Source organism: Balaenoptera physalus, assembly GCF_965194825.1.
Source record: "Balaenoptera physalus genome assembly, chromosome: 3".
NCBI classification, from domain to species: domain Eukaryota; kingdom Metazoa; phylum Chordata; class Mammalia; order Artiodactyla; family Balaenopteridae; genus Balaenoptera; species Balaenoptera physalus.
The window spans coordinates 173,390,365-173,416,519 of record NC_138890.1 but is presented as its reverse complement, the minus strand read 5'-3'; the positions used below and the strand labels follow the sequence as shown (position 1 = coordinate 173,416,519).

Below are 26,155 nucleotides of genomic sequence, written 5' to 3'. Positions count from 1 at the left end.
GCTATACACATTATATTGTACTGTGTTATCAGGCTCAGTAAGTTTCTTTCCCATTCCGTAGTGCCCGTAGCGTATACATATTGATTGGTGTTAACATATTTTCCCAAATTATCATTAAGTATAATGTTTTATTTTATATTTTTGCATAGTAGTAATAATAGCTTACATTTATTACCTCTAAAATTGCTTTAGGTTTTGTTGAATTTTAATTGGCTGCAACAAAAATATTAGCTATTCGATATTACGAAGATTTGGGGTTATTTTAAAATTAGTATATTTTAAGTTTTATAGCTCTGTTTGATTAGACTGTTTATCATATTACCTCTGTTAAGGATCTGGTTATATCCGTTAAAATGTTCAATGAATTGTACTTTGGTCTCCTGCCTAATCATATGTATTCATTTGGTTAATTTCATACTATTAAGTGATAATAATTTAGCTTATCAGGGTCAAAATCCTTATCACTGGTGGTCAGTGACTTTCAAGTTGTTGATATATATATATATATAGATATATATATACACACACACACACACACACACATTTATTTCTTTTTTAGAGTTCTCTGAAGTTGTATCAGGATACTCATCAGGAATATGCTCGTGTGAAAGAAGAATGCTTGAAAACTGATGCTCAGTAAGTAATTACTGTGGAAATAGTGTTGTCAATACTGAAAATGTGTAATGCTTAAATCAGTAGTGTTTCTCTTTTCCCCGTCTTTGGGTATGTTGACCATAATTAACCAGGTGATCTTGAACTAGTCTCACAACCTTGGTTTCCATATCTGTAAAATGGAAATTATACCTATGTTGAAGGATTAATAGGAGTACATAAACCATCTTATGTTAAAGGCCTGCACAAAGAACTCCATAAAAGTTTTTATGTCTGTATGTGTGCATGCTTGTTTGTCTGTATTTCGTATTCATAGAGAAAACATGATTACCGTCTCACTTCTTTGTACCATTCCTTTAATAGGTATCATCTGGAATGGGTGTCTGTGTTCCATTAATGAAGGGGGCTCTTCCAAAGAAGTCAGTTGATTGTTTTGAAGTTTAATACTATATTCACGTTGTTTACAAAACTCCTGAGCTACACATACAGTAGCTTAATGTAGATGCGATGTCACAGTAATTCAGAGACTTTCTCAAAGGGTTTCCTACCTTCTCTGACTCAGAAATCTATCCTAAAACAAGTGCACTTTTCTAGCCACTGCCTCCTGTAAAATGGTGGTATGGATATTGTCTGCCTATGCTCCTGTGCTCCATAACGTGCTCCTGAAAGTAACCTCACCTAGTCAGGTGCTGGACTGAGTCCAGGATGCCACCTGGACACATCAGCTTGGCTCAGAGATGAGCCACACAGGCATGATATGCCACAAAAATGCAGAGTTTTAAAAATCCATTTTACAGATATTACACAGTAAACAGCATACTATTCTTTCTGAAGTTTACCTTCAAAACAGTTGCTGGTATTTTTAATGATTGATGTGTTATGCTTGTGACTAACATTTTCTTTATTATGTAAATCTCAATAATTTAAAAAATTATGTGTATCACAAATTGTAAAGTTACTTTTTTTTAACCATTTTAATTTATACAATTATATTATCAGGAAGAAGAAACTAGAAGCCAAGGTGAAGAAGCTGGAAGGTAATTGGTACTCTTGTCGTCCAGCTAATGGAAGTCATCGTCTTTGTATGAATGATTGGTAACTGTACAAGGCTGTGGTACTTGGTCAGGTAGTTGAGTCCTGGGTTTTGATGGTGCATCCCTGGATGAGTGCATTAAGGGTACCATTAGGAAGAAGGTTGAGTACTCAGTTACTGGATAGACATGGAGATGGAATGTGGCATATCCTTGAAGTGTTCACTCAAAATAATAACAGCCCATACTTTTACTGTAAAAAGCAGCGATCAAGAAAAGGACTTAAATTTTGAAAGTTGAATCTCATGGGGCCCTCTCATTTTTTTTTTTTTTTTAAATTTATTTATTTATTTATTTATGGCTGTGTTGGGTCTTCGTTTCTGTGCGAGGGCTTTCTCTAGTTGTGACAAGCGGGGGCCACTCTTCATCGCGGTGCGCGGGCCTCTCACTATCGTGGCCTCTCTTGTTGCGGAGCACAGGCTCCAGACGCGCAGGCTCAGTAATTGTGGCTCACGGGCCCAGCTGCTCCGCGGCATGTGGGATCTTCCCAGACCACGGCTCGAACCCGTGTCCCCTGCATTAGCAGGCAGATTCTCAACCACTGCGCCGCCAGGGAAGCCCTCATTTTTTACTAATGAAATAAATGGTTCTAGAAAAGGATACTACTTTTTGTACTGAGAAACTTGATGTATTTGGATGGTTGTGACACACTCATGATGGAGAGATTTCTGTGAGATTCCCTACACTGGGAATTTCCGCTGTGTCCCTGCCCACTCCCCCACCCCCGCCGGCACCCCGAGTTTGGTCAGGGCCTTCTGTCTACACTGAGCAGGCAGAGGGCCACACGAGGGTCTGCTCAGCCCTCCTGTGGCAGCTAAGAGCCCTTTCAGGAATTGAATCCGAGATCTTTTCTTCTGTTTTCTCCTCCTTCATTGGGTGGTTGTGACGTGGAAATAACATCAAGTAGAGACAAGTGTGACCTGCCAGCCCACCCCTGGTCCCTTCCTCCTTTCTCTCCGGCACAGTCTGGGGCTGCCCTCGTAGCTGTGGGGCTCATGGGCCTGCTCTGTCCTCTGCTTCAGAGAACGGGGTTTTTTTTTTTTTTTTTTTTTTAATTGAAGTATAGTTGATTTACAATGTTGAGTTAATTTCTGCTGTACAGAGTGATTCAGTTATACATATATAAACATTCTTTTTTTTAATATTCTTTTCCATTATGGTTTACTACAGGATATTGAATAGAGTTTCCCTGTGCTAGACAGGAGGACCTTGTTGGTATCCATTCTGTATATGATAGTTTGCATCTGCTAACCCCAAACTCCCACTCCATCCTTCCCCCAGCCCCCATTGGCAACCGCAAGTCTGTCGGAGAACAGTTTATTTTCATTTCAAGTGTGAAGTGAGAATTTGAATAGAAGTTGCTGAATATATTTCCAGTCATTAACTTGCCTTAATTGAGCCCAGTTTTTCAGACTTAGGTTCTAAATATTTTGCTAACAAGTTTTCCTCTGATTTGGTTGTTGCACAAACATTGAGTGTGGCAGTAAGTACAACATCACTGTGTTCTTTCTCAGTATTACCTTCTCTCGCTAGTGTGTGGAGATGTGTCTATTTAAGGAAAATTTTTAAAGGGATCTAAAATGCCTGTGAGACTATATGAAGCTTTTGCAGCAAACTTCCTTTGAAGCGGAAGTGTATTCCCCATGTGACAAAAATATTTTTCTAGTAAGTGACAGGGCATAATAATCAGGTAAAGAAATACTGAAGTTTGTTAGAGGAATCAGGAGAGGATTGTTACTGTGGTGTTTATAGGATTTTACTTTTCACAGCAATTGTGTATGAACATATTCAGATAAAGTCAATACTGCTCAGGTTAATAGTATATTTGAACCATTCAGTGCTTCAGAACCAAAAACTCGAGTTAAGAATTTGCTCTAGATCCACAGGAGAACTATAAAAATACCTTAAAAGTAGATCTATGTAAAGATATTGGGACTTAGGATGACTTGGCTTGATGCAAGGGAACTCCAGGCAGGAAGGAGTAAAAATATAGTAAACATTGAGAAGATTGTCCCTTCCCCCAAATGAAGAAAATGGTCTTAACTGTTGTTTGATAAAATCACAGTTCTAAGTCTCTAAAACTTGAATGTTCCTGATTGTTGAAGAACAAGGGGACCACAGCCTCTCCCTCTAAAGATCTTGTACATTGGCTTGTTGCCTGACTAAAGGGTCGGGGTTGGCTTGTTTCAGGATTGGAAAGGAGTCTTAGGGCCTAGTTGCCAATTCTTCAGTTTTGTAGATAATAGTTTAGACAAAAGTGTTCCTGCATTTATCCCTGATTCTGCTACAATACTGAAAGAACAGTAACTTTTTACAGAATTTGTTTCAAATTTTAAGAAACGAGCAAAGCTCTCAATAGGTTATTTTGAGAATTTCATTAATGGTAATTATAAATGTGGTAAATTACTTTTCTCTCTTATTTCACTGCACTCTTTAAATAAAGAGGCTGCTGTCAAGCAAACTCAGGACTTCAAGCAACTAAGGAATGAAAAGAAAATACTTGAAAAGGAATTTAGGAAGACACAGGTAATAGATAACCGCAGTGCCCACGCGTGTTCAGATCTTCCCTGCGGGACTCCTTGGGTCCTCTGTAAGCCCCGTGGGTCCTCGTCATGAGGAGTCACACGTGAGGCCCCCAGCTGAGGGCAGTCAGCAGTGCCCCTGGGTCGCCCCCTCTTACATCCCGTCTAGAACTAGCACTCCTTTATCCACTGCAAACACTGCTCGTGTTTTGTTTTCACAGGAAAAGCTTGATGAATTTTCTAAACAGAAAAATGAAAAGGGTGAGTATTCAGTTAATGCTTACTTAAGAATTCTGTTTTGACACACAGTATTTTCTAACTGTTTCTTCCCCACATTTTAGAGTTGAGACATATTGGAACACAAATTTCAAGTGATTCTTATGGAAGCATCGATAAAAGTGAGTATACTACAAATTTAGTTTCAATCTCTTTGCATTTCTTTTAGTGGTTTGGGAGGTTGCTTGTTACTCTTACCTATAATTGTGGGAATTCCTGGGCTTGTACATGTTTTTTGTTAGAAGAAACCATCTCCTATTTCCTGTCTTCATTAGATCTGTGTATGTTATCACCTTGCTGTCTGATAGAATAATACAGTGAATGAAAGAGTCAAAAAACAGTATTCCTTGGGAAAGAAAACTGGGAGAGCTATACTTTCCACACTTTTCAATAAATGAGTATAGTTTCCTCATTAGATTACAATTTATCAAGTTAATGTATTAGATTTCATAGGTGCCAAATATATAAAAATGGTTAAAGTCAGGCAGGGAAACTGTGGAGTCAAAGCCGTGGGGTGTATTGTTGGAAGACAGAAGGGTTTAGGGAAGGCCGGAAGTTACACAGAGGAGTGCGGTGGTGCTCACAGGACAGGGATGTCCCCAGCGCCCCCGGCACACTGAGCTTGCTACCTCGTGGACGGGGAGGTGTAACATGAGAAGTGGGGACGCTGGAGTTTCATGTCAGTCTTTCTACTTACTGTTTGACCCTTGGCCATTGACTTCCCTTCTTTGTGTTTTCATTCCTAGTTGTAAAAAAGAGATTATGAATTTCTTCTCTGCCTATCTTGTACTATTTTGGTAGAGATAAATTTAAAAAGGCAAATAAATAAATAATGGTATTTTCAAAGTAAATAATGGTATTTTCATGTCACTCATGTTTTCTCCAAGTGGAAATTATTAAAACCACTTACACTGTTTTGTGCAAGTATATAGTGTCTCTTCAGAAGTCTCCTTTACCTTTTTTCCTTCCTTTAATTTTTTTTTTTTTTTAATCCATAGATCAAGACTTAAGACTAACAGTTGGTACTTTGCAGTTGCCCAGGCCCTGAGTCTGTTTATCACTATCACTGATGCATAATTCCATGTGCTTTTGACTTTTCTTCCTCCTCTGAGGTGTGGAAAGTGAAACTTTGAGTAACAGGTGCTGCTGAGAGAAGCAGGACTCGGCAGCACTGGGCTTTCCCAGCTGACAGTCAGGTGTGGAGTTTAAGCATCTTTCTTGTAGGGTTCTGCTGTCCTCAGGCCTCACTATTTAAAACACAGCCGTCACCCACTTCCGTAGTTGCTCTCTAGCCTTACATTCTCTTGTTCCTTCAAAGAACTAGTTACTTTCTCAAGTAAAATCTTTTTTTTTTTTTTTTTTTTTTTTAAATCTATCCTCACTGTGAGGGAAGGGATACTGTTTATTTTACTTTTTCCAAACAAGTAAATAAATGAAGTCTTTAGGAATCTGCTGATTATTCAGCTGTGGACCTTGATGGGTTTAATTCCTAATTCTTAAGTATATCTTTAACACTTTTCTTTGTTCATACCTGACTTCTGAAAAAACCTTACGAGTTAGGCAGAAAGAGCACTGGGTCGGCTTCACTTTTGAGAAGACTGCCTGGGGGCTTTGTTGGTCTGCCTTCCTTTCAGATTCCAATAAAAATGGCAGAAGATTAAGAAGAAAAGAAAAGAATAGTTAAAAAGTGCTAGAAATTAATGAGGAAGGTGTAAAGCAGGTGGTGTCAGTTGGTGATGAAACCCCAAATTACAGAGAAAAACAGCAGCCCTCAAAAAGCAGGTTTTCACTGCAGAAGTCTGTGCTCCCCAAATCACAGGAGTGGGCATGGGAGAAGGAGCAGTGCATTAGCAATTTGCCAGGTGACTGATTAAGGGGCGAAAAGCCTGCAGCCTTCTGGCTTCAGAAACTGTTCCTGGCAATAGTCCACAGGCTGTGGCCCGAAGTTTAGTTCTCTAAAGTGTTTGTTAGGACATGGGAAGACCCGGAGTGGGTGTGTATGTAAGAAAATTGGGTTAATTATGGCTGCTTTGAAGGATAGCACCTCCTGTTCCCAGAAAATGAGATATTTGTATACGCCATGTAAGTCCTCACAACCGTATTCACTCTGCTTCCTCCTTCTGAAGACAGGGTCCTGTAGGTTCATGAGATGAGGACCTGCATTTATTGCCAGAGGAATAGGACTAAAAATGGAGGCTGTAGAAATGTACTCTGGCTGTGAGAGACGTCACTGAGAAAAAGCAGTGACAGGAAAGAAAGGCACCGAGCTCAAGGGAAACTAGTCCCTGAGGAAACTGTTAAATCATGAACAAGAAGAAAATGATAACAATTGAAACAGTGTCTTTAGAGAACATCTAAGAACATATCCGTAGTCTGCTGATGTGAAATCTGAGTTGGGGTTCTCAAATATTAAAAATACGTTGTAGAAATAAACCCATTCGAAAGGCTGGATTGTTGAGTGGACAAATAGAAGATTGCTATAATGAACCAGGAGATTTAATTGTGGACATCTGTGAGAATGTGGTGTAAAAAGATAAGGAAATAAAAGGTATTAGGGAAAACCTAAGACTCTGGAGCATAGAGCCAGCCAGGTGTTGTAATAGTCATCTAGGACTTCTCAGAGGGGAGAACAGAGCTGTAAGGAGAGAATGTGATCAAGAAATTCTATAGAAAGAAACTTCCCAGAGCAGGACACTGATACAATATTTATATTAGAAAAGCCTCCCAGCTGTAGAGCATGATTTTTATGTATGATCTCCATCTCTGACTTGTTCAAAGGAAATACATTTAAAATCAAATGAAGCAGAAAGATTGAATATAGGAGGATGGATAAAGAAATTCCAAGCAAATGCTAACTTGAAAGCAGTAACACAAGGCAAAGAAATAATTCACACCTAGAAATGAATTTACATGGATTAAAAGGAAATATTTAGGTAGATTAAAGGTACAATTCATCAAGAAGATACTGCTCTTATGACCTTTGAGCATAAAACTATGAGCATAAAACTATGTCAAGTAAAATGCTTGGATATTCTAGGGGGAATAACCAAATCTGTTTTCATGGGAGACTTCAGTGTGTTTCTCAGAAATACAGAGTAAAAGCAAGAATTTAAACAGGAGATAGAATTGGAATCATAATTGCAAGATGGATGATTTACATATAACTCTTAAATCACAAACTTTGAATTCTTTAAAATACTTTTCAAACATATATAAAAGCTGACTATTTACTAGACAATGAAAAGCTACGATCTAATATGAGATATTAAGATACTGATATTTCATAGGATATTAATAAAAATCTCTCCTACCTCCGCCCTGAAAAACTGATAGCTGAACACACATAATAAATACAAACAAACCCCTCTTGGATAACAGAAAAAATAAAAACTGAAATACTAAACTGTTTTGGAAATAAACAAAAGCAGGGCAGTATTTATTAAAATCTTTGAGATATAGTCAATATAGTATTCAGTGAGTGGTTTGTGGTCTTAAGCGATTATGTTAGAAAGCAAGAATTACAGAAAATGAAGCAAGAATTACAGAAAATGAATGACTAAGAAGGTAGGAAAATACAGCAGAAACCTAAGGAAAATCGAAGGAAGGAATTGATGAAGATGGAGACATAAATTAATGAAATAGGAAACAAGGCATTTGATTTGGGACCATTAAAACTAATAACTGGATCTTTGCAATGCTCGTGAAACTGACAGCTCTTTGGCAAATCTGATCAAGAAAAGAAGAAACAAAAACCGAATCACACCAGGACTGAGAAAGCTATAAAAATACATTTGGAGAATTATTTTTAATTTACAAATTTATATTCAGATTTTATCATGTTCATAAAATGGACCATTTTGTAGGAAAACATACTCAAATTGACACAGACTAGGTGTTGCAATCCTGAACAGAAAAATAACCCAGAAGAAATTTTTTAAAATACGTAAATATCCAGCACCATGGAAGATCTAGGTGGCTTGCAGGTGAGCAAGCCTGAAGTGGAAAACTGATGTCTTTATTATTGTTTGGTTTTAGAACTTAAATAATGTAGAATGCTTCCTGTTTCATTCTCTTAGACTAGCATAACCCTGTACCAAGATCAATTAAGAATAACATGCATACATATCTTCAAGACTCAGAGCTCTGTTACTTAGGAATAAAGCTACAGAAGTACTAAATAAAATTTTAAGAACTCAAATCTATTAGTAATTTAGAATATGGACAAGTTATGACTTAAGGATTTATCTCAGGAATACCACAACAACTGGTTAAGAGGAAAGTGATAGGATCATCTCAATTCAGTACCCATTCCTCATTTAAAAAAGAAAGTTTGTGAGGTAATAACAGAAAAAAACATTTTGAACTTGAGAAAGGTGAAACCCTAAGAGCATAGTCATTTCGTTCCATCCCTTCTGTGTGTGCTGGAGACCCTAAGCCATGCAGCCAGGCAGACACAAAGAGTCGGAGCTGTGAGTGCTAATAAGGAAGAGTCAGATTGTCCTCATTTTAAATGATGTGACTATCTATGTGGCAAAAGGAAAACAGAAGTGTAGCAGCTGGGGAAAGTGCTGGTATATACAGTGAACACGCACAATGGGCCATCATTAGCCTATCAAAACGGGTGGAATAAGAACAACCCGATCTCAGGTGGCAGCCGACCTGAGATGTCCGGGGAAAGACCTGAAAGCAGCATGCCTGCCTCCGTGAAGGAAAACTAAACCATCTGAACACATGGATAAATGCTATGTTCCTGGATCGAAAGACTCAAGGCATAAAGATGTGCATTTTCCCCACTTGTATTTATAAATATACACTCTAAAACCAGATGGTGAAGGCTTATCGGAAAGAATAGCTGTTTGGAATAATAATTTAATTTTTGAAAAGGAAAATTCTGAGCCACATTCATGCCTGCACAGATATTAAAACATCCTGATAAAACCATCGTGTTTAAAGAAGCGTGCTGTTCACGTGGAAACTGACAAATCAGTGGAGTAGGAAAGTCCAGAAATACTGTATTCAGAGATGCCTGGATTTTGATAAAGGAGGCATTTTAAAGGATAAGGGGAAGGTGTGCAGTTCAGCTAAAGGAGGTTTTTACAACTAATGATGCCACAAGATCATTTTCTGCTTTGCTGGGAATGGATAGCTCTTTTATGTCAGACTGGAAGTAATGAATGCGTGCTCAGCTGAAATAGGCCTAGCTCTGGTTAATAGCCTCCGTAAGCATAGAAAAGTAACTTTTTTTCTTTTTTTTTAAGGTTCCTTGTTTGCTGCTTTGGGTATACGTAATAAGCAGGGATCCTGGTCAGGTCATTTAAGCAAAGGGGATTACAGTATTTGGAAGCAGGCTTTTGGGTAGGTTAAATCACAATGTAGATAAACTACTTGATCATAGAATTTTGAAACTCAAAAATAGATGTACCTCACACACAGTGACAGTGGCTGATTTGGCTCAGGAGAGGTTGGAAATGTCCAGCTTTTCAAACTTCTCTGTTTTTGTGCCCCATTTGTCCTGGTCCTCTTACTATGGACTTCATTTTTTAGAGTGATGTAGTTTGCCAACTTAAATAGGGCTGACCTCTTCCAAAATTTGTGATTCCTTGTAGAAATTTTGGTTTAAAAGGTTGGTCTTTTTAGCCTCTCTAGGCCTGGATTAAAGATTTCAGTATTTTCAATAAATGATTCAGTTTAAGAACTTCCAGTGAACTATAACAGAACTTAAGGGTGGACTGAAATTACCTAATACTTAATGCTATTTTCAGTTAAATTTTAACTAGTGTGGGTTGTCTTTTTATGCATATTTGACACAAACTGTTCATGTTTATATTTTTATGAATATTTTTTGCTTTGGAACATTTTTGGGAATTTGTGTTCTTAATGTTAAATTGACTTTAAAACCATAGCATAATATTCTTAATGTTATATGACTTTCATTAGGCCTGTGTTTGTTATAGTTGCCCTTTGCTTTTCAACTTGAACCAGTGGTTCTTAACCATTTTAGGAAATCAGACCCCTTTGAAAAATATTTATGAAAACTCCAAAGTTTTCACTTTCCTTATAGAAGCATATGCTTCTTTCTGTGTGTCTGCTCATGTGTGATTCTCTCTCCCTATTCATGTTTATACACACACATTTTTGTCTCCTCCCATTTCCCCTTAAGGCCATTAAATTTTTTTCTAAGATCCATGAAGCCCCTAAGTTAATTACAGCATGGTCAACTCTGATGGCTTTTCCGATAACCTCATGGAACTGAGGGGATACTGTTCTTTGTTCTTTGTAGACTACATAGAGCCATAATCTCTTACATCGGTCATTATATCTATGCTTCCCCCCACCCCTGACCCCAGTCTCATATCACTCTCTGTAGAAAGTACATAGACCAAAGATTTATTTATACTGTGCATTCATAACGGTGATAAAGGCCTTTAACAACAAGTAGATATGGTTTTTTGAGTCCTACCCCTGTTTGCACCCCACCTTCCAAAAAAAACCCGAGCTTGTATTCATCCTATCAGTAGACCTTTGTATGAGTAGCTGACTGAACTGTGTGCAGTGATTGAATTTGGGGAAGATGTTTTAAGTTGCCTGGTTTTCTAATTCCCTAGTAAATCCCGGTTTTACAGGACTGTGTTTTGGCCTTGTGTAGAATGAGCCAAATGACATGACTTTAATACTTTACTTTCTTTCACAGGAAAAGTAAAACTACTTCTGAAGGAACTCTGGCTCTGTATAAACACAACACACAGACTACCTGGTGAAAGCAGCAGATTTGTCCCAGGTGAGAGAGAAGCTTCCAGAAGTACATTTCATACATGCAGTAGAAATGTTTACTGTGGGCATTATATGCCTTCAGTTTTTAATATCTCCTGAATCTCACACTGAAAGAGTGAAATAAACTAGGATGGGTACTTAAAGTCATACAGAACTCCATTCCCTCCAGGGTGACTTCTAGTCTCAGTGAATGCCTCTGGCTTTTTATTTCGTAATAGCACCTTTCGTCAGGGAGTATTCATGGAAACTGGAAGACACATGGGGGGAGATGTATATGGCAGGTGTACGCGGAAGACCGAGTTTCACCGTTTTCCCACTTTTGTCGCCTCCCATCCCAGGACCCCATGTTGCATTTAGCAGTCATTCTTCCTTTAATTGCCCGCAGTCTGACAGTTAACGGTCTTTCTTTGTCTCACATCTCTGACCCTTTTGGAGAATACGAATCATCTGGTAGAATACGAATCTTTTGGTTTGTGGGATATTTTCTTGTCTGAGAGCGAAGCTGTGTATTTCTGGCAAGAGTCCCCCAGTAGTGTGCCAGGGGAGAGGGTGTGGGGTCTGCATTGTCCCTGGGGATGTTAACCTTGATTGCTCGTTTCAGGTGGTGGTGGCCAGGTTCCTCCATGTAAAGTTTCTGTTGCTTCCTTATTCATTGATTATCTTGAGGAAGATGCTTTGACACCGCAAATATTCTGTTTCTCTCCAACTGTAGCCCGCTGATTTTAGCATCTCTTGATGGATCTTGTCTGCTACGATTACTACTCTAATAGTGGTTTTTGTATTTCCCTCATTCCTCCTACGTGTATTAATTGGAATTCTTCAGTAAGGAAGAGCCGTCACTTTTCACCACTGACTTGTTTATTCACTATTTCTGTCAGTGTAGTCTCACAGATATTTATTTTATTCTGTATGTTATAATACAGTACTTTCATTATCTTATTCAAATTGCTCCAGATTTGGTTATTGGGACCATCTTTAGTTTGGCTCCTGGGTCTTTTAGGCATGTCCCGTCCTGTTTTGAGTACTTCTTTACTTCTGGTACTGCAAGCTGTTTAAGGCTCAGCTTGTATTTTCCCCTCCCCAGCCCTGTTATCAAACACTGCTCCAAGGAGCCCTGAGGCCTTCTGCAAAATGTATTTTTACAGCTTTCAAATATGACAAATGGTTATTTCTAGTTATCTCCTAGGACACAGTGTTTTTACTAACAATTAGCATTACTGCAGTATACCAAAATCCAAATCCAAAGAGAACCAGCGTTTTCTAGTAGTTTTCTTGTTGCGTTATAATGCAAAGTATTTACGTGACCTAGTCAGGTTCCTTAGCTAGAGTATTATACAAATATGGTCGTGGAGTAGCCTAATATAGGTTGATTTTAGACAGGGAAGATAGTGTTTCCTATCACCTTGTATGCAGAAGCTGTTTCTCCCCAGTCCTGCTGATTTCCCAAGAGAATGAGGGCATCGTCAAGGCCCGTTACCATGGCGGCGGATGGGCGCCTTGGCATGGACACCCTGCTGCTAATGGGACACGGGCATCTCACCATCCACCTGCCTGTCTTCTCGTTTGCTTGTTGTGAGGGAAGCATACTTCTGTGGAATATGTTCAAGTCTTACAGGATACTCTTTAGGAAGGATTGGTTGCCTTTTAAAAATGTTTCTACTTGGATTTAATGCAAGCATTTTGAACTGTTAAAATAAGGCTTTTTAAAAAGTTTTCTTTATATATATTTTTTCCCCACAGAAAAACCTGCCAAAGAAAACCCCAGATCCTTCGAGTCCAGGGAAGATGGTGTGCCCCCTCCAGCAGGGGGCAGCCCTCTCAGGACCTCGGCCGTGCAGACGTGCCTGGCAGAGCTGTCCATGGAGATAGAGGGCGACTTCTCTGCGTGTGACGACGCGGGGAGAGAGAGGCCGGGCGGAGCAGCTTGCCGTGACGATGGTGTCTCTCAAGAGGACCGGAATCCTGAGCCTCTGACGCAGGGGACTGAGGCTGACCGTGCTGACTTTTCTGATCACGATCATTCTTTTGATGAAGATCTTCAGGCTGCCGTCGACTTCTTCAAGCTCCTGCCGCCTCTTCTGTCCCCGGTGCCCTCACCCCCTCTGCTGTCCACCCCACACCTGGGTGCATTTCCGTCCTCACTCTCACCTGTAAGTTGACACTTTGCATTACCTGGTGGCCACGTTGTCCATCCTGCTACGGGAGCTCAGACCAGGTCGTGTCAGGGAGGAACGTGAGGATTTAACAAGGCGGGCCGGTGCCCTTGGGTCCACGTGCACATACGGCTTTTTTCATTTTGTACTAGGGGTGCATTTTTATTGTTTTCATCTACAGTGTACTGTAGGCCTCCTGTGTCTTAATTGCTTACTCTTATCTTTAGTGCCTGACTCATAACAGATATGGAATGAATGAATTAAACAAGTGTTTATAGACATGGAGTTTTTCAAAGATGGGAAGTCCATGTATAGAGCATGCAGGTCAGTTAGGTTGCTGAATTCCCCATCTTCATGCAATGAATTCACCATCTTTTTGTGTGTTTGCAGAATGGTTTATTGTAATTTCTTAGGAAGTTAGTCTTGACAGGGCAGATTTGTATGCTTTTTGGCTTAAGGAACAGATAAATGACTCCTTGAGTCACATCCTTCATTCGGGAAACCATAATGCACGTCTGTTACGTTCTGGAGCTGGTGCTAGACATTGGGAAGGCTGAGGTGACATGGGCCGGGGTCACCCCGGTGGGGTCTTGTCTTGTGAGGCGGTCGCCCCCATAACGGGGCCGTGGTGGAGTCCACGCTGCTGGGAAGCATGCTGCCGGAGGGGCCTGGACACGGAGCTCACGCCGGAAGGAGGCCGGGCGGAGGGCAGCGGGAGCGTCTCCAGCGAGCGGGCGTCCCGGCCCAGCGTGTGGAGGGTGCGTTGTGTCAGGTGGAGGAGCTCTTTACACAGAGGTGTAGGACTCGGGGCGAACCTGACTCTGGGGAGCAGTCACCCAGACCGGGTCCCCGGGTCCATGTGTGTCCTAAGGACTCTCCATTGTATCCTGAAGGCAAAGGGAAGTCCCCGGTGGATCCAAAGAAGTGGAGCTAATGGTCCAGTTCCACTTGAAGGTTTTCGTTTAGTCACAGTATGAATGGGGAGGGGGAGGGGAGAGTCGTGAAGGAGGCAGGACTGTAGTCGGGAAGTCATTTAATCAGCAGTTTCCTCAGTTCTTGACAGCTGAACAGTAGTAGCATTTGAGTCAACCGGTTTGGAAAAGGTCCCGAGGTTGAGCGAGCAGCACGTCTCGAGAGATTTGCGGTGCGGTTGTTAGGCGAGTGGGGGTCGAGGATGCTGGAAGCAACAGAGAAGAAGAACCTCTTTGGGCGGGGAGGTAATGTTAGGGATGTTAAGTGCTAGGTGTGCACGGGATTTCCAGGTGCGGCGTGTGCGAGGTGCACCCCCGTCTATGGGCGTGGCGCTCAGCCAGGCTGGGTGGACGCAGGTGCTGGGGTGCCTCAGCCTGGGGGCCAGCAGAGGCCCGGGGCTGCGTGCTGCCATCCAGCCGGAATGCGTGTGTAGAAGAGGGTCGGGTCCCGACAGTCCTGGGGAGCTGTCAGTGCCGACGCGGCCAAACAGAAGAGGAGGAGAGAGGTTGAAAATGGTCAGGACAGCGGAGGAAAACCAGGGGGTGATGGTGCCCTAGCGTCCGAGGGAGGAAAGGATTTCTCCAGTGGGAGCAAGTTCATGTCAACGGTGGTGACCCTTCGTCAGTCCCTGGGCCTCGCAGGCCAGGGGGCACAGGTGGCTGAACCGGCTCTCCTGGGGGCCGTGTGGTAGCTGCGGGTCGCTCAAGACGGGAGGGGCTGGTGGGGAGTCAAGGGGGACTTCCGGAGCAGACCCGGACTCAGGGGCCGTGGAGGAGGCAGAGGTGTCAGGGTGCAGCACAGGCATGAGGTGTGGCCAGAGGGGTCTGCAGGGTGACACCCAGAGCGATGGCCGGGCTGGCGCTGGGGCGAGCTGCACTGGGCCAGAGCCCGCGGCTCGCCGGGGAAGGCAGGCGGGGCTGGGCAGCTAGAGGCGGAAGCCTTTTGGGCCAGAACATGGGGCGTCAGAGTTGAGAGGAGGCCTGCTTCGAAGTTAGGAGAACAGACGTAACCCTAGGCTGAATGTGGAGTAGAACTGGGAAGCTTCTCCGTTTGGGGAGAAGCAGTGTGAGTGCAGGAAACGCTGGGGAGAGGCGGCTTCTTTAAGGAGAGAAGGTGAAGCAGTGCTGTGCTCGTTGAGACCTACCCATCCATTGATAGAGTCCAGAGAGTGGACTACCCTTTGCTCAGATTCTTCAGGAAGCACACACTTTTTTAATGCATTTAGTTGGTAGCTGCGTTTAGTTGACTGCAGTAGTATTTTACTAACTAATTAATATAATTCATTTATATTTAAGGAAATCTACTTCGGAGAGTGTACGGATTCCAGTGATCATGACTCGGCCCAACATAGAAATTCGGAGCCTGTTTCAGAAGATGATACACCTGAATCGCTGGACTGTTTTAGCTCATCCGGAAAAAGTAAAGGAACTGGAACATGGGAGGAAAAGCTCCAACCACACGAAGCCACCCAAGCTCTAAATACATTGGAAGTCAGTGAGGTGACAGCGGTTGGGTTTGGGACATTTACAGCAAACCTGAGAGAACCTGCAGCCGCGTTCCCCTCTGCTCATGAGAAACACTGGACAGTGTCATCTGAGTCCGTGAGCGAGAGAGAAGAAGGTGTTTTGGAGGTTCGGGAGATGGATGGGTCAGTGCAGACAGAGAAGACAGGTCCTAAAGCCACGGGCAGCGAGCGTGTTGAGACGCTGTCGAGCAGCCTGGCTCTAGAGGAGGGCATGGCGCTCGGGACGTCAGCCTCGTGTCAGCCTCCCCTGGGCCCGTGGCCATCGAATGAGCCCAGCGTACCTGAAGGAAAAACCCCCGTGTCCGGAGTGATAGGATCACCCAAATCGGAGGTGACCAAGCGGACACTGACTGATGGGGTCACTTCGGCATCAGGTCGCCTGTCCACTTCTGGTCATTTTCAGGGACTGTCTGGAGAATTGGAGAAGGAAAGAGAAGCGATGCCAGGGTTCGTTTCGGGAGACCCCTCTGCCCCAGGAGCAGCAGGGGCCGCGCTGGCTGCCGCGGCGCTCGGTCTGGGGGAGGAGTCGTCTTCTCCCGTGGCCTCGGGAGCCTCGTCTCTCTGCGGCCACCCCCGCTCTCCCCCTGGGCTGGAGGATGACGCTGAAACATCTCTTCCTCCTGAAGCAGGCCCTCTCGAACTGCCTCGTTTGGAACAGGCTGCCATGCTCACCATGACAGATGTGCATTCTGAGCCCCCGGAGTGTCCCATAGGAGAAGGCCACCTGGAGAACAGCTTACGCGCTCTGAGCCCAGTGTCGGAGGCGTCTGATTCTAACGGTCAGAGGGGCAGCGAGGTGGGGTGTACGACCCTTGTGAAGGGCATGAACGATATCTGCTCACTCCTGCAGTCAGGATTCTCGGGAGCCGCCAGAGGCGGGCCGGGTGAAAGGCCAGGTCCGAGGGTCGAGCTCACGCCGAGTCGGTCAGATTTCACATCGTCGGCAGGGCCTCAGTCTGGCTTGATCAGGAGTGGCTTTGGCTTTGGTAAAAGCACTTCATGGCACCACAGTGATCTGTTACGGCGAAGTGGTGAAGAAAGGCTGGGACCTCAACCTGAACGTGAACAAGAGGCGGCGGCGTCCTCAGAAAGTAGAGGCTCAGCGTCCACGCCTGAATGTGCTGGAGAGGATAACAGTCCTGCGGGGTTCAGGGCGCCTGCATCCTTGTTGCCTAACCAGGTGTCAGTTATCACCAAGCAGGCACGGCCCGAATCCATGCAGGGCGCACGATGGGAGCCCTCGAGACTGGCTAGGAGGGAGCCCCCCTTAGTAACAGACGTTGATAATGGGGCTGGTCGGACGCCCTCTGGAGCAAGATGTGGGGAGAGAGCGCACACAGCACCGAGAAGCAGGGGGGCGGCTGCTACAGAGAGCGCTGCCCCGCGAGTCTCCTCCCCCTGGAGAAAATCAGACTTTGATTCTCCAGGGGGTTCTTTACCAGTAGAAAGTTCCTGTTATCCCTCAGATCGTACATTATCTTTCTCTTCTGGCGACATCCTGGTCCCAGACCAAGACGTCGTGATGGAAGCCGCAGTGCAGGAAGAGGTGCAGAAGCAGAGCCCGTGTCTTCCTGCCACAGATGTGGACACATCCAGGCTGGATGTGGATAAACTTCCAGCCACGGAGGTGACGCTGTCAAGAGGTTTTCCTGCTGGAGACACCGTCGGAGCCTCTGGGGAGGCCCTGGCCGTGACACGGGACCCGTCTGTTGTAGAGCACGGCCCAAAGGAGCATCTGCAACTGCCCTCTCACACTCCTGGGGGGGCTTCTCCTGCAGCCCTAGACACTGCAGAGACCGCTCTTTCACCAGCGTTTGGCAGCAAAGGTGAGGAGAAGCGTGCTGTGCCGCAGAGTAGCCTCCCTGGTGCCCTGCACTGCTACACGGGCATCCGCGAGGCAGGCGGAGGTGACACCGAGGTAGAAGAGAGCGAGGCGCCGAGCTGCAGCGAGGGAGAGAATGACCCCGAGGCCGGGCTGGAGGACGGCCAGCAGAGCGCGGTCGGTGCCTCCGGCAGGGGCCTGGGGGCCGCCGGCGCCGGCGTGGCCGAGACCAGGCCTTCCGTGGAGGTGGGGCGCCTGGCCGCGGCTCTGCGGGACTGCACCCTCGGTGCGCTCTCCGAGACAGCTGGGCTTTCTGCGTCCGAGGTCGTGATGTTTCTTGAAAGTTGTCAGTTAGGAGGGTATAGTTCGGGGGACTCTGTTTCAGAATGTTCTAGCAAAGGAACCCTAAATGAAGGGATGAACAAGGAATTAAAGCAAAGGGAACCCTCAGGAGAAAAGTACAGAAAGCACGTGTGTGAAGAGGAGGCACTAGAAGCCTCTGAGGTGTGCACCGGCTCCTCGGAGGACGACGACTGCCCTTCAAGGGGCACAAGGCAGCTGGCCCAGCGCTCCTTGGAGACGCTTCCCGGGGCGCTCACCAGGGTCCGCCAGGAGCTGCAGGCCGACCGCGAGGACGCGGGTGGGCAGGATGCACCTGATGGCGTGACAGCAGAGCATGAGGAAGAGCAAGTGCTGCCTCGGGAAACAGCCGGCTCCTCTGCGCCCCTGACACCGGCTGGCTCGGGCGCTCGGGGCGGTTCTCCCACTGGTGGTGGGCCTGACCATGAAAACACGCACAGCAGGTCTGGGGGTAACTTGGATGCGACCAGGCCAGTGGATGGTAAGGAAGGGGTCTCGTCAGAACCCCCGGAGCCTTCGCCCCTGTGCGCTGCCCCGGGAGTGGGGCCGGGGGACATGGCGTTTCAGTGTCAGATCTCTACAGTGACCTCCGAGGTTATAAACGTGCTGATAAATAACGATCAGAATCTAGTCATTGAGAAAGGGGACAACTGGACCATCATCAACGGGGTAACGCTCATGCCAGATGTGGACCAGGTTATCCTGTGTGACGCTCCTGAAGACGCCCCCGTTTCCCCGGACCCAGAAGGGCTGGCAGCTGGCTTCATTCCCGTTCCTTCCGAGAAGTCCGCAGAGACCGGTCGCCCTGGCCTTCCTTCTCAGGAGCCCCAGTGTGGCAGTAGTGTGGCCGGAACCCAGGGCGATATCTCAAGCAGCGGTCAGAGTGCTAACTTTGATAAAAGTCGTTTGCGGAATAGACCCGTTAAACCCAGCGTGAGGATTAGCGCTGAGATATATGATCAAAACTTTGAGACGCAGACTGTGCCTTCGGATCACACTTACTGTAATTCGAAGCTAGAGCCGCTGAGCAAAAATAAGAGTCGAGCAAAGATTTCAAACAGAGATCAAACACACAAACCGGTAAAGACGTTTGCGTCGAGCAGAGTGGAGACGACTCAGAGTGAAGTTTCTCCGTCATTTTCCGGAGAAAGAGGGAACGGAAAAAGTCAGAGGAGTCAAATGCAGACCGTCCTAGCCAGCGCCGACACGTCCACTCCTGCGGACTGCTGTGCGGACACACTGAGTAAGATCCGGCAGGAGGTGGGCCCCCCCCTGCCCCCGCTGCTGGCTCCTCTCATAGCCACGCCTCCAAGGACTTCACAGCCAGCCTCTCCGCTGACATCAAGTTCCAGCCCCTCCTCACCCGTCTCTCCCCGCGGCCCGATCTCTCCGCCGTGTGAGATCCCGGTGTCTCCTGTGGTGTCTCCTGTGGTGTCCCCCTTGCTGGAGGAGCCGGGGCACTCCTCTCCTCCACACGCGTCCCCATCCCCGTCCACCGCCCCGGCCAGTGACAGGGTCTTGTCATCGCCTTTGCAGTTTTGTGCTGCGACCCCAAAGCACGCCGTCCCCGTGCCCGGCCGCCTGCCCCCGTTCGCCTCTGCCCATCCGGCGGTGGCAGCGCCCCAGGAGAATTCCGTGAAGATCCTGGACACCATGTACCCAGAGCTGTCCGCCAGGGCCCGCACCCTCAGCATCCTCAAAGGGAACATCCAGCTCACGCGAGGCCCGCCGGCAGACCCCAAGAGCCTGCCGGGGCCCGCCAGCGCCATCAGGGGCTTCAAAGCCATCACTTCAAGCTCAACCGCCTTTGTGAAAGCAGGGGGCAGCTCTGGTGGTGACTGTAAGCGGGACAAGTCGAGAGATCTGGGGCCTCCGCAGGATTCGGGCGGGAAAAGGGCACCGTCAGCGGGTGCACCGAGGAGCGCTAAGAGGTTGCGCCTGGACAGCGGGTCCCCGGAGCCAGAGCCGCCCTCGGAGGGCGTCAGCCGGAGCCCCCAACGGAACCCCTCCCAGGCTGCAGCCGTGAGGGCAGAGGAGGAGGGGCGGCGTCTTCTGGCCATCGGTGCAGTCTCACAGTCACCCCTGAGCCCCAAGGAGACCGTGGAGTCCTACGACGGCGCCGTAGCGGAGGCCCTGAAGAAGATCGCGGAGTCGTCCTTTGACCTGTTACCTGTCATTCGTAGTCATGTGTATGTGGGAAACATCTCCAAAAAGCCTGTGATGAGAGATCAAGAGAAAGAAGTTGTTTATGAATTTAGCACAACAAAAAAGGTATGTGGCTCCTTTGCTCTGGGGGCGTTAGGAATCGCATGTCCTCAGACACAGGCCGTCTCCTGTCAGCAAAAGGGGAGCTGGCCCTGAACAGAAGTTTATTCTCAGAGATGGGCAGTCACCCGTGTAAACGTTAGGACCTATACTTTATTTCTAGCCAGCATTTTATACATTTGAGAAGTGATAAGGCGTTGGAGATTTGATAATTTGTATTCACCAAATACCTTAAAATTTTAAAGGAAAAAAAAAAGTCCTGTCAGGACTTAAATTGCGTATTTCCCATTGATTCTGGCATGCTTAAAAGCTCGAAATGATTTGCTTCAAAGCATCAAATTGCTGTGTAATAGAGCCTTTCTTTTCTGTGAATGGTATTATATACACACTTGAGGATTTTGAGAGTCAGAAAGGTAGTGTGTGGGTTTCGCACCCTCCCCCCCTTGATGTAGGTCCGAAATCAAACAGGAACAGATGCTTAGTTTCGGGAAGGGGGCTGGGGGAGGATTATGCAGATTTACCTACATGGTTTATTAGGACTTCCCTCGGTTTTTATTTTCTGCATGTTTATGTTGATACTGGGTGGATGATTTCCAGTGTCCCATGGATTATGCTTTGTCGGTTATCTGTACATCCTTGGAATCACAATGGTATAAATATTTATTTTTCTTAGATTGCATTTCAGAAAGCACAAAGCAGTACAGGTAACTTTGGAAAGATGTTTATTTTCAAATGACTGAATGTATCAAATTATTTAATGCTCCTTTTCCTGGGCGAGGAAAACATTACCCAGTATTTTAAGATCTAAACAGGATAAATGTGTAGAGTACGTTGGAGTTCAGAAAACAAGAATGGGAGTAGAATTCGAGTGGATTTAATACACACATACAGATTATTTTAGTAAAAACCAAAAAGTGGTCATTTGTAGGAGTGGTGGTAGTGACAGTAGGCATCCAGGTGTCCTGGGACTCGCCCCGTGGCCCCTGCAGCCCCACTGACCCCCGGCCGCCGACAGGCGTGGGCTCTCTCCACCCCGAGCCTCACGGCTTTCCCTGCTAAAGCAAGTTACCACGGTGGGTGTTGTCCTCTACTCTCTGAGACAGGGCATGTTTTATCTTTCCAACTTTCCAAAAGGTACTTAATTTTGTAACTTTTAGCTGGTCTTTAGTAGGCTGAAGATAAGTATCAGTGTACATTGCCTTTTCGTTTTTGTTTTTTGTTTTTTCCAATTCAGCCTTTAGCAGAGTGCTTGCTTCACTCTATTCTCTCAGAACTGAAAATTCAGAAGATGTCTGTGGAGCACAATTACATCCACGCCCTCTGCAGAGTGTATGTGGGTATTTGTCGGCAGCTGGGAGACTTGGAAAGAGCTCGCTTGTTTTGCTACAGCCTACTTAAGGAAGGTATGTTTAGATGGCGACATTCTTGTATTGAACACGGGTTGTTGCTTTTTTATCTGCTTATATGTGCATCTGTATTTTCAGCTAAGGTATTGCTGTGTATCTTTTAAAATCATGTTGTCTTGTGCATTTGCCAGAAGGCATGAAGAGCCTTAGCTATAGACCCAGCTATACCTGGTTTTCAGTGGGAGAATTTGTGTGACTTAAGCTTACTTCGGTCAGTATATACATTTCCACTTGTGTATAAAAGTGTATCTCTCATTAGTGTGTATCGGTTTTATTCCTTGTGCAGCTACTTTAGAGTCAGATATAGTTGACACAAGATAATGGAATCATTTTAAAGTGACAAACCGCTCTGCTCTGTTACTAGCTGGAAAGGGCAGAAACGCTAAGATGGATTCATAAGCTCATGGAAAGAAGAGTTTCAGGGAGAAATGGAAAGGAGGGCTGTCCTTTGATTCTCTTTTCCTTTTACTACTATTTCTTAAGTCTATTAATGGAGCAAATAGGACTCCTTCTTCATATCAGATCATCAGTGGAAACATTTTAATATAGCAAAGTGATACACAAATGGAATTTAATGCTACATCAGAGAGTCTTATCTAGATTGCAAAGATTGATAATCTTTTACTACCATAGTGTTTATGGGGCTTAAATATCAGGATAATTGAATCTGTCACTTGCAGAGTTGTGAGTGAGGCTGCTGTGTTTGTTGCCCACTTCATTTATTTTTTCAGTCACTGACTTATTTAACAAATAGTTACGGGGTGCACATAAGTGTTAAGGCTTTTGATGGTGACCAAACCCAGGTATAGATACAGCCTTCCAGTGGGGCGCACACATCAGGTTTTATCAGTGAAGGGCAGCAGGAAGCAGGGCGCGACAGGGTCTCTGCAGAGCCCACGTGAGATTTCTGGTTCTTCCTCAGACACACCCAGCCCGCTCTCACCTCTGGGTCTTTGTAACAGGTTCTCTGTCGGGAAGCTTTTCCCTCTGCTTTGCTATGGTTACGCTGTTACCTTTTCGTTTGCTGTCTCTTTCCTCTACTAGGTCACGTACTCTGTAAGGACAGGGATTTTGTTTGTCTTGTTCCTACTACATCCTCACCCCAGAAGAATGTGTTGTATGCTCTCGTTAAGTATATGTTGAATGAATGACTTGTGCTGTGGAAGGTGGGTTTGAGAGAGTCTCAGGGGTCAGGGAAGCTTTGCTCCTCGGAGTGCCTTTTGAACTTAGATGTGAAGATAAAAGTGAGGGAGAGAATTCCAGGCAGAGGGAACAGCATGTGGAGTCCTGAGACAGGAGGAAGTATAATCAGATAAGCACAAGGTTTCCAAAGTAACAGATCAAAATAGTGCAGTGAGTTTATGCTTTGAGTTACCCTCTCTCTATACACCCTGCAGTGTTAGATAAAATAGAACAGAGAAAACGAAAAAGATGCGGCGTCATGCCAAACAAGATACGAATCTTCGTGTTGACTGATACAACCAGTTGCGAAACACTTCGACAGTTTTTTATAAAATTAAACAGTTTATCATATGACACAGATATGTCACTCTCGGGTACTTACTCAACAGAAATAGAGACATATCCACATATCCATATACAGTTCACAGGTATTCAGAGCATCTTAATTCATAATAGCCCATGTTTGGAAACAAAGGTCCATCAGGAGTTGAATGAAAAACCAGTGTGGTATATCAAGCAATTGGAATACTACTCAGACAAATGAGGAAAGGGCTAGTGATGCGTGCGGCAACATGGATTTTGCTGAGAGGGGGATGCCAGACAGAAAAGGGTGCATGCTTTACGAATCTCTTCATAAATATTTGAGAAAAGGCACATGTGCAGAGTGACAGTAAGCAGATCAGGCTTGTCTGTATTTGGGATGAAGTGATTCACTGAAAGGGTCAGACCATGGGAATTTGGGATGATGGAAATGTTCCATCTGTGGGTTGTAGTGGGGGTTACATGGGTGTGTTCATTTGTCAAAATCCTTCAGACTGTCTGCTTAAAGAGTGTATTTTATTGTGTGTAAGCTGTGCCTCGATTAACTTGATTAGACAGACAGAAAAGACAAGCCGTGGCATTGGAGAAGGTATTCATAAGAAATGGATTATCAGTCATAATTTATAAAAAAACATCCCTTCATACCAAAAGCCTTAGGTGTTCTTCAAGTGAGTTCTGTCTTGTAAATGCATAAAACATGGCCTGAAAGGACACGCACCAAATGGGCGGGTTCTGGGTGCAGGGTCTGGAACCTGCGAGAGGAGGTTTGCCTTCTCTCCTTGTTCTGGAGTTTATTGCTCTTTTCTACAGTGGTGTATACTCATGCACTGTGTTTCAAATTCTGTTAAAGAAAGTTGGCCAAAGGGAAAGAAAGGTTGGCTGGGGGGGCGGGGGGAGGGGAGGGATGGGTGGGAGAGATGGAGAAGCAGAGTTGAAATAACTGAGGCTGGGGCCTTGTCAGGCTTCCTCCCTTTAGCTTTAGGTGGCCCTGCTGTGCACAAGGGGAAATTATTCAAATATATTCTTAGTTTGTCATTTATTCACTTAATCAGACATAAAGGTTTATTATCTTGTTTTTTTCTCATAGATTTTCCAGAGTCTGAAAAATTGACTTTGTTCATTGCAAACATGTGGCATGATATATTTATCTCTCAATCGGTGATTAATAAGGCAATGCAGTTGGTAGCCAGGCAACGCGCTAAAGGAGAAGTTTTGAACTGTTTGCGAGCTTTCCTCAATTGGGAGAAGGTGAGGTTTCTTTTTTTGTAATACTGTACTTGTAGGTCTTATATAAATGTTATTATTTGGTTTTGTATTAGTTTGTGAGCATTTCAGAGATATTATTCTTCATATTAGATCCTTTAAAATAACATTTTAGTCTAAGCTTATGCATTTTGTTCATTAAGTATGCATGAGACACTTTGGGAGAAGTTGTAGACCTGTGTGCTGTGTTAATTGAACAAAGTTTCTTTTGTGTACTAATTTATGGCTGATGAAATCTATACATGTGCATATATATGTGAGGGCTCGGAGGAGGTGCACATCTTTTGCTTCTATAGTAGGTACTTAGGTGAAAAAATTGGTATCTCAATTCCTTCCTGTTACGATTTTTTCTGAATCTAATATTCTCTGTTTTTCTTTCCAGTTGATGGAATTTGTGTTTGTTCTAAGTATTGTGTTCCATATTTTCTTTCATTATCTTATTTTTTTTAGTGACTGATATGTTAATATAGTATCTAGATTGGTGTTCTTTTCTTCATAGATTTTCTCTAATGAGAATCGCTGGTTGCTGAATTGCTAGTGGTAATCTTTAAGAAGAGGTATTGAAGTCAGTGAGGGGTTGACTTTCACTTTGTTCTGCCCTTTTTAATGACTGTATTACTGTCCTCTTTTAAAAAAATTCTGGCTTACGCATGTAGTCGACTTTTGTATGTCATTTTGCTTTCCTTTTTAGTACTTTCTGATGTTACTCTTCATTAGACTTTTATTTTCTTATAAAAAGAAAAGGAAAGGGCTATTGGAGGATAAAAAGTTAGGGAATTTTAAAAAGCAAGTCTGTAATTATCTCTTCATCAATCCACCTAGACAAGCCAGAGTGTATTGGGTGAGGTACCATCAGACTCCAGTCCCTTAGCAGCGAGAAGAGCATCCATACACGCGTCTCCACCCTCGGCGGTTACCTGCAGGGCCACTCCTGTCCCTGCCGGGTCCGCCTGCTTGTGCACTGGAGCCTTCTCCTTTGTCCTGTTCAGGATGAAGCCGGATATGTTTGGATGATAAAACATGATTAATGAAGAAGGTAGAATTCTAATAAGTGTGTTTAGCCTGTATCATATCAAATAAAAATATAAAGTCAAAGCTATTAAAAAAAAAAAGAGGAATACTTGGGTGGGAAAAAAAATACCATTATAGTACAAGACTTCCAAATTCTATCCTACAGAACTCAATAGGTGTGAAGCACAAATATAAGTAAAGAGGTAGTGGAATTCAACAATATAAAAAGTAAACTTGAATGAAGACTGTATTTTTTCATATGTCTGTGACATTTGCAAAAACCAGTCATGCATTTGACCTTAATTTTTAAAAAGTAAAGAGTCTACACTCAATTCTCTGGCAATGACTCGGTAAAATTAGACAAGGAATTAAAAGATTCTATAAAAATTCCCTGGAGATCGAGATACACAGTCCTGGACAATCTGTGAACAAATAGAAACTCAGAAGTAAAATCACAGTATTTGGTATGAAAGGAAAACCCTTCATACCGAAGACCTCTCGTTTTTGGAAACCTTACACTCATTGAAATAGTTTAAATGTCTTCATTATTAAACAAGTAATAAATAAAGTTCCCTGATAATCATCTTAAAAATTAAAAATTTG

The 26,155-nt window shown here is 44.4% G+C and overlaps 1 protein-coding gene across 3 annotated transcripts in view; it reads left to right on the top strand.

The window, feature by feature from the left end:
- ICE1 (interactor of little elongation complex ELL subunit 1) overlaps positions 1 to 26,155 on the top strand; it is a 59,079-nt gene that overhangs the window by 18,544 nt on the left and 14,380 nt on the right. For all 3 annotated transcript variants that reach the window (XM_082454357.1, XM_082454356.1, XM_082454358.1), the window contains 10 exons: positions 560 to 636; positions 1,612 to 1,649; positions 4,147 to 4,229; positions 4,447 to 4,486; positions 4,567 to 4,623; positions 11,193 to 11,279; positions 13,013 to 13,422; positions 15,693 to 20,375; positions 21,604 to 21,772; positions 24,366 to 24,526. In XM_082454357.1, the coding sequence (XP_082310483.1) occupies positions 560 to 636; positions 1,612 to 1,649; positions 4,147 to 4,229; positions 4,447 to 4,486; positions 4,567 to 4,623; positions 11,193 to 11,279; positions 13,013 to 13,422; positions 15,693 to 20,375; positions 21,604 to 21,772; positions 24,366 to 24,526 (5,805 nt within the window). The remainder of the gene's footprint in view (positions 1 to 559; positions 637 to 1,611; positions 1,650 to 4,146; positions 4,230 to 4,446; positions 4,487 to 4,566; positions 4,624 to 11,192; positions 11,280 to 13,012; positions 13,423 to 15,692; positions 20,376 to 21,603; positions 21,773 to 24,365; positions 24,527 to 26,155) is intronic.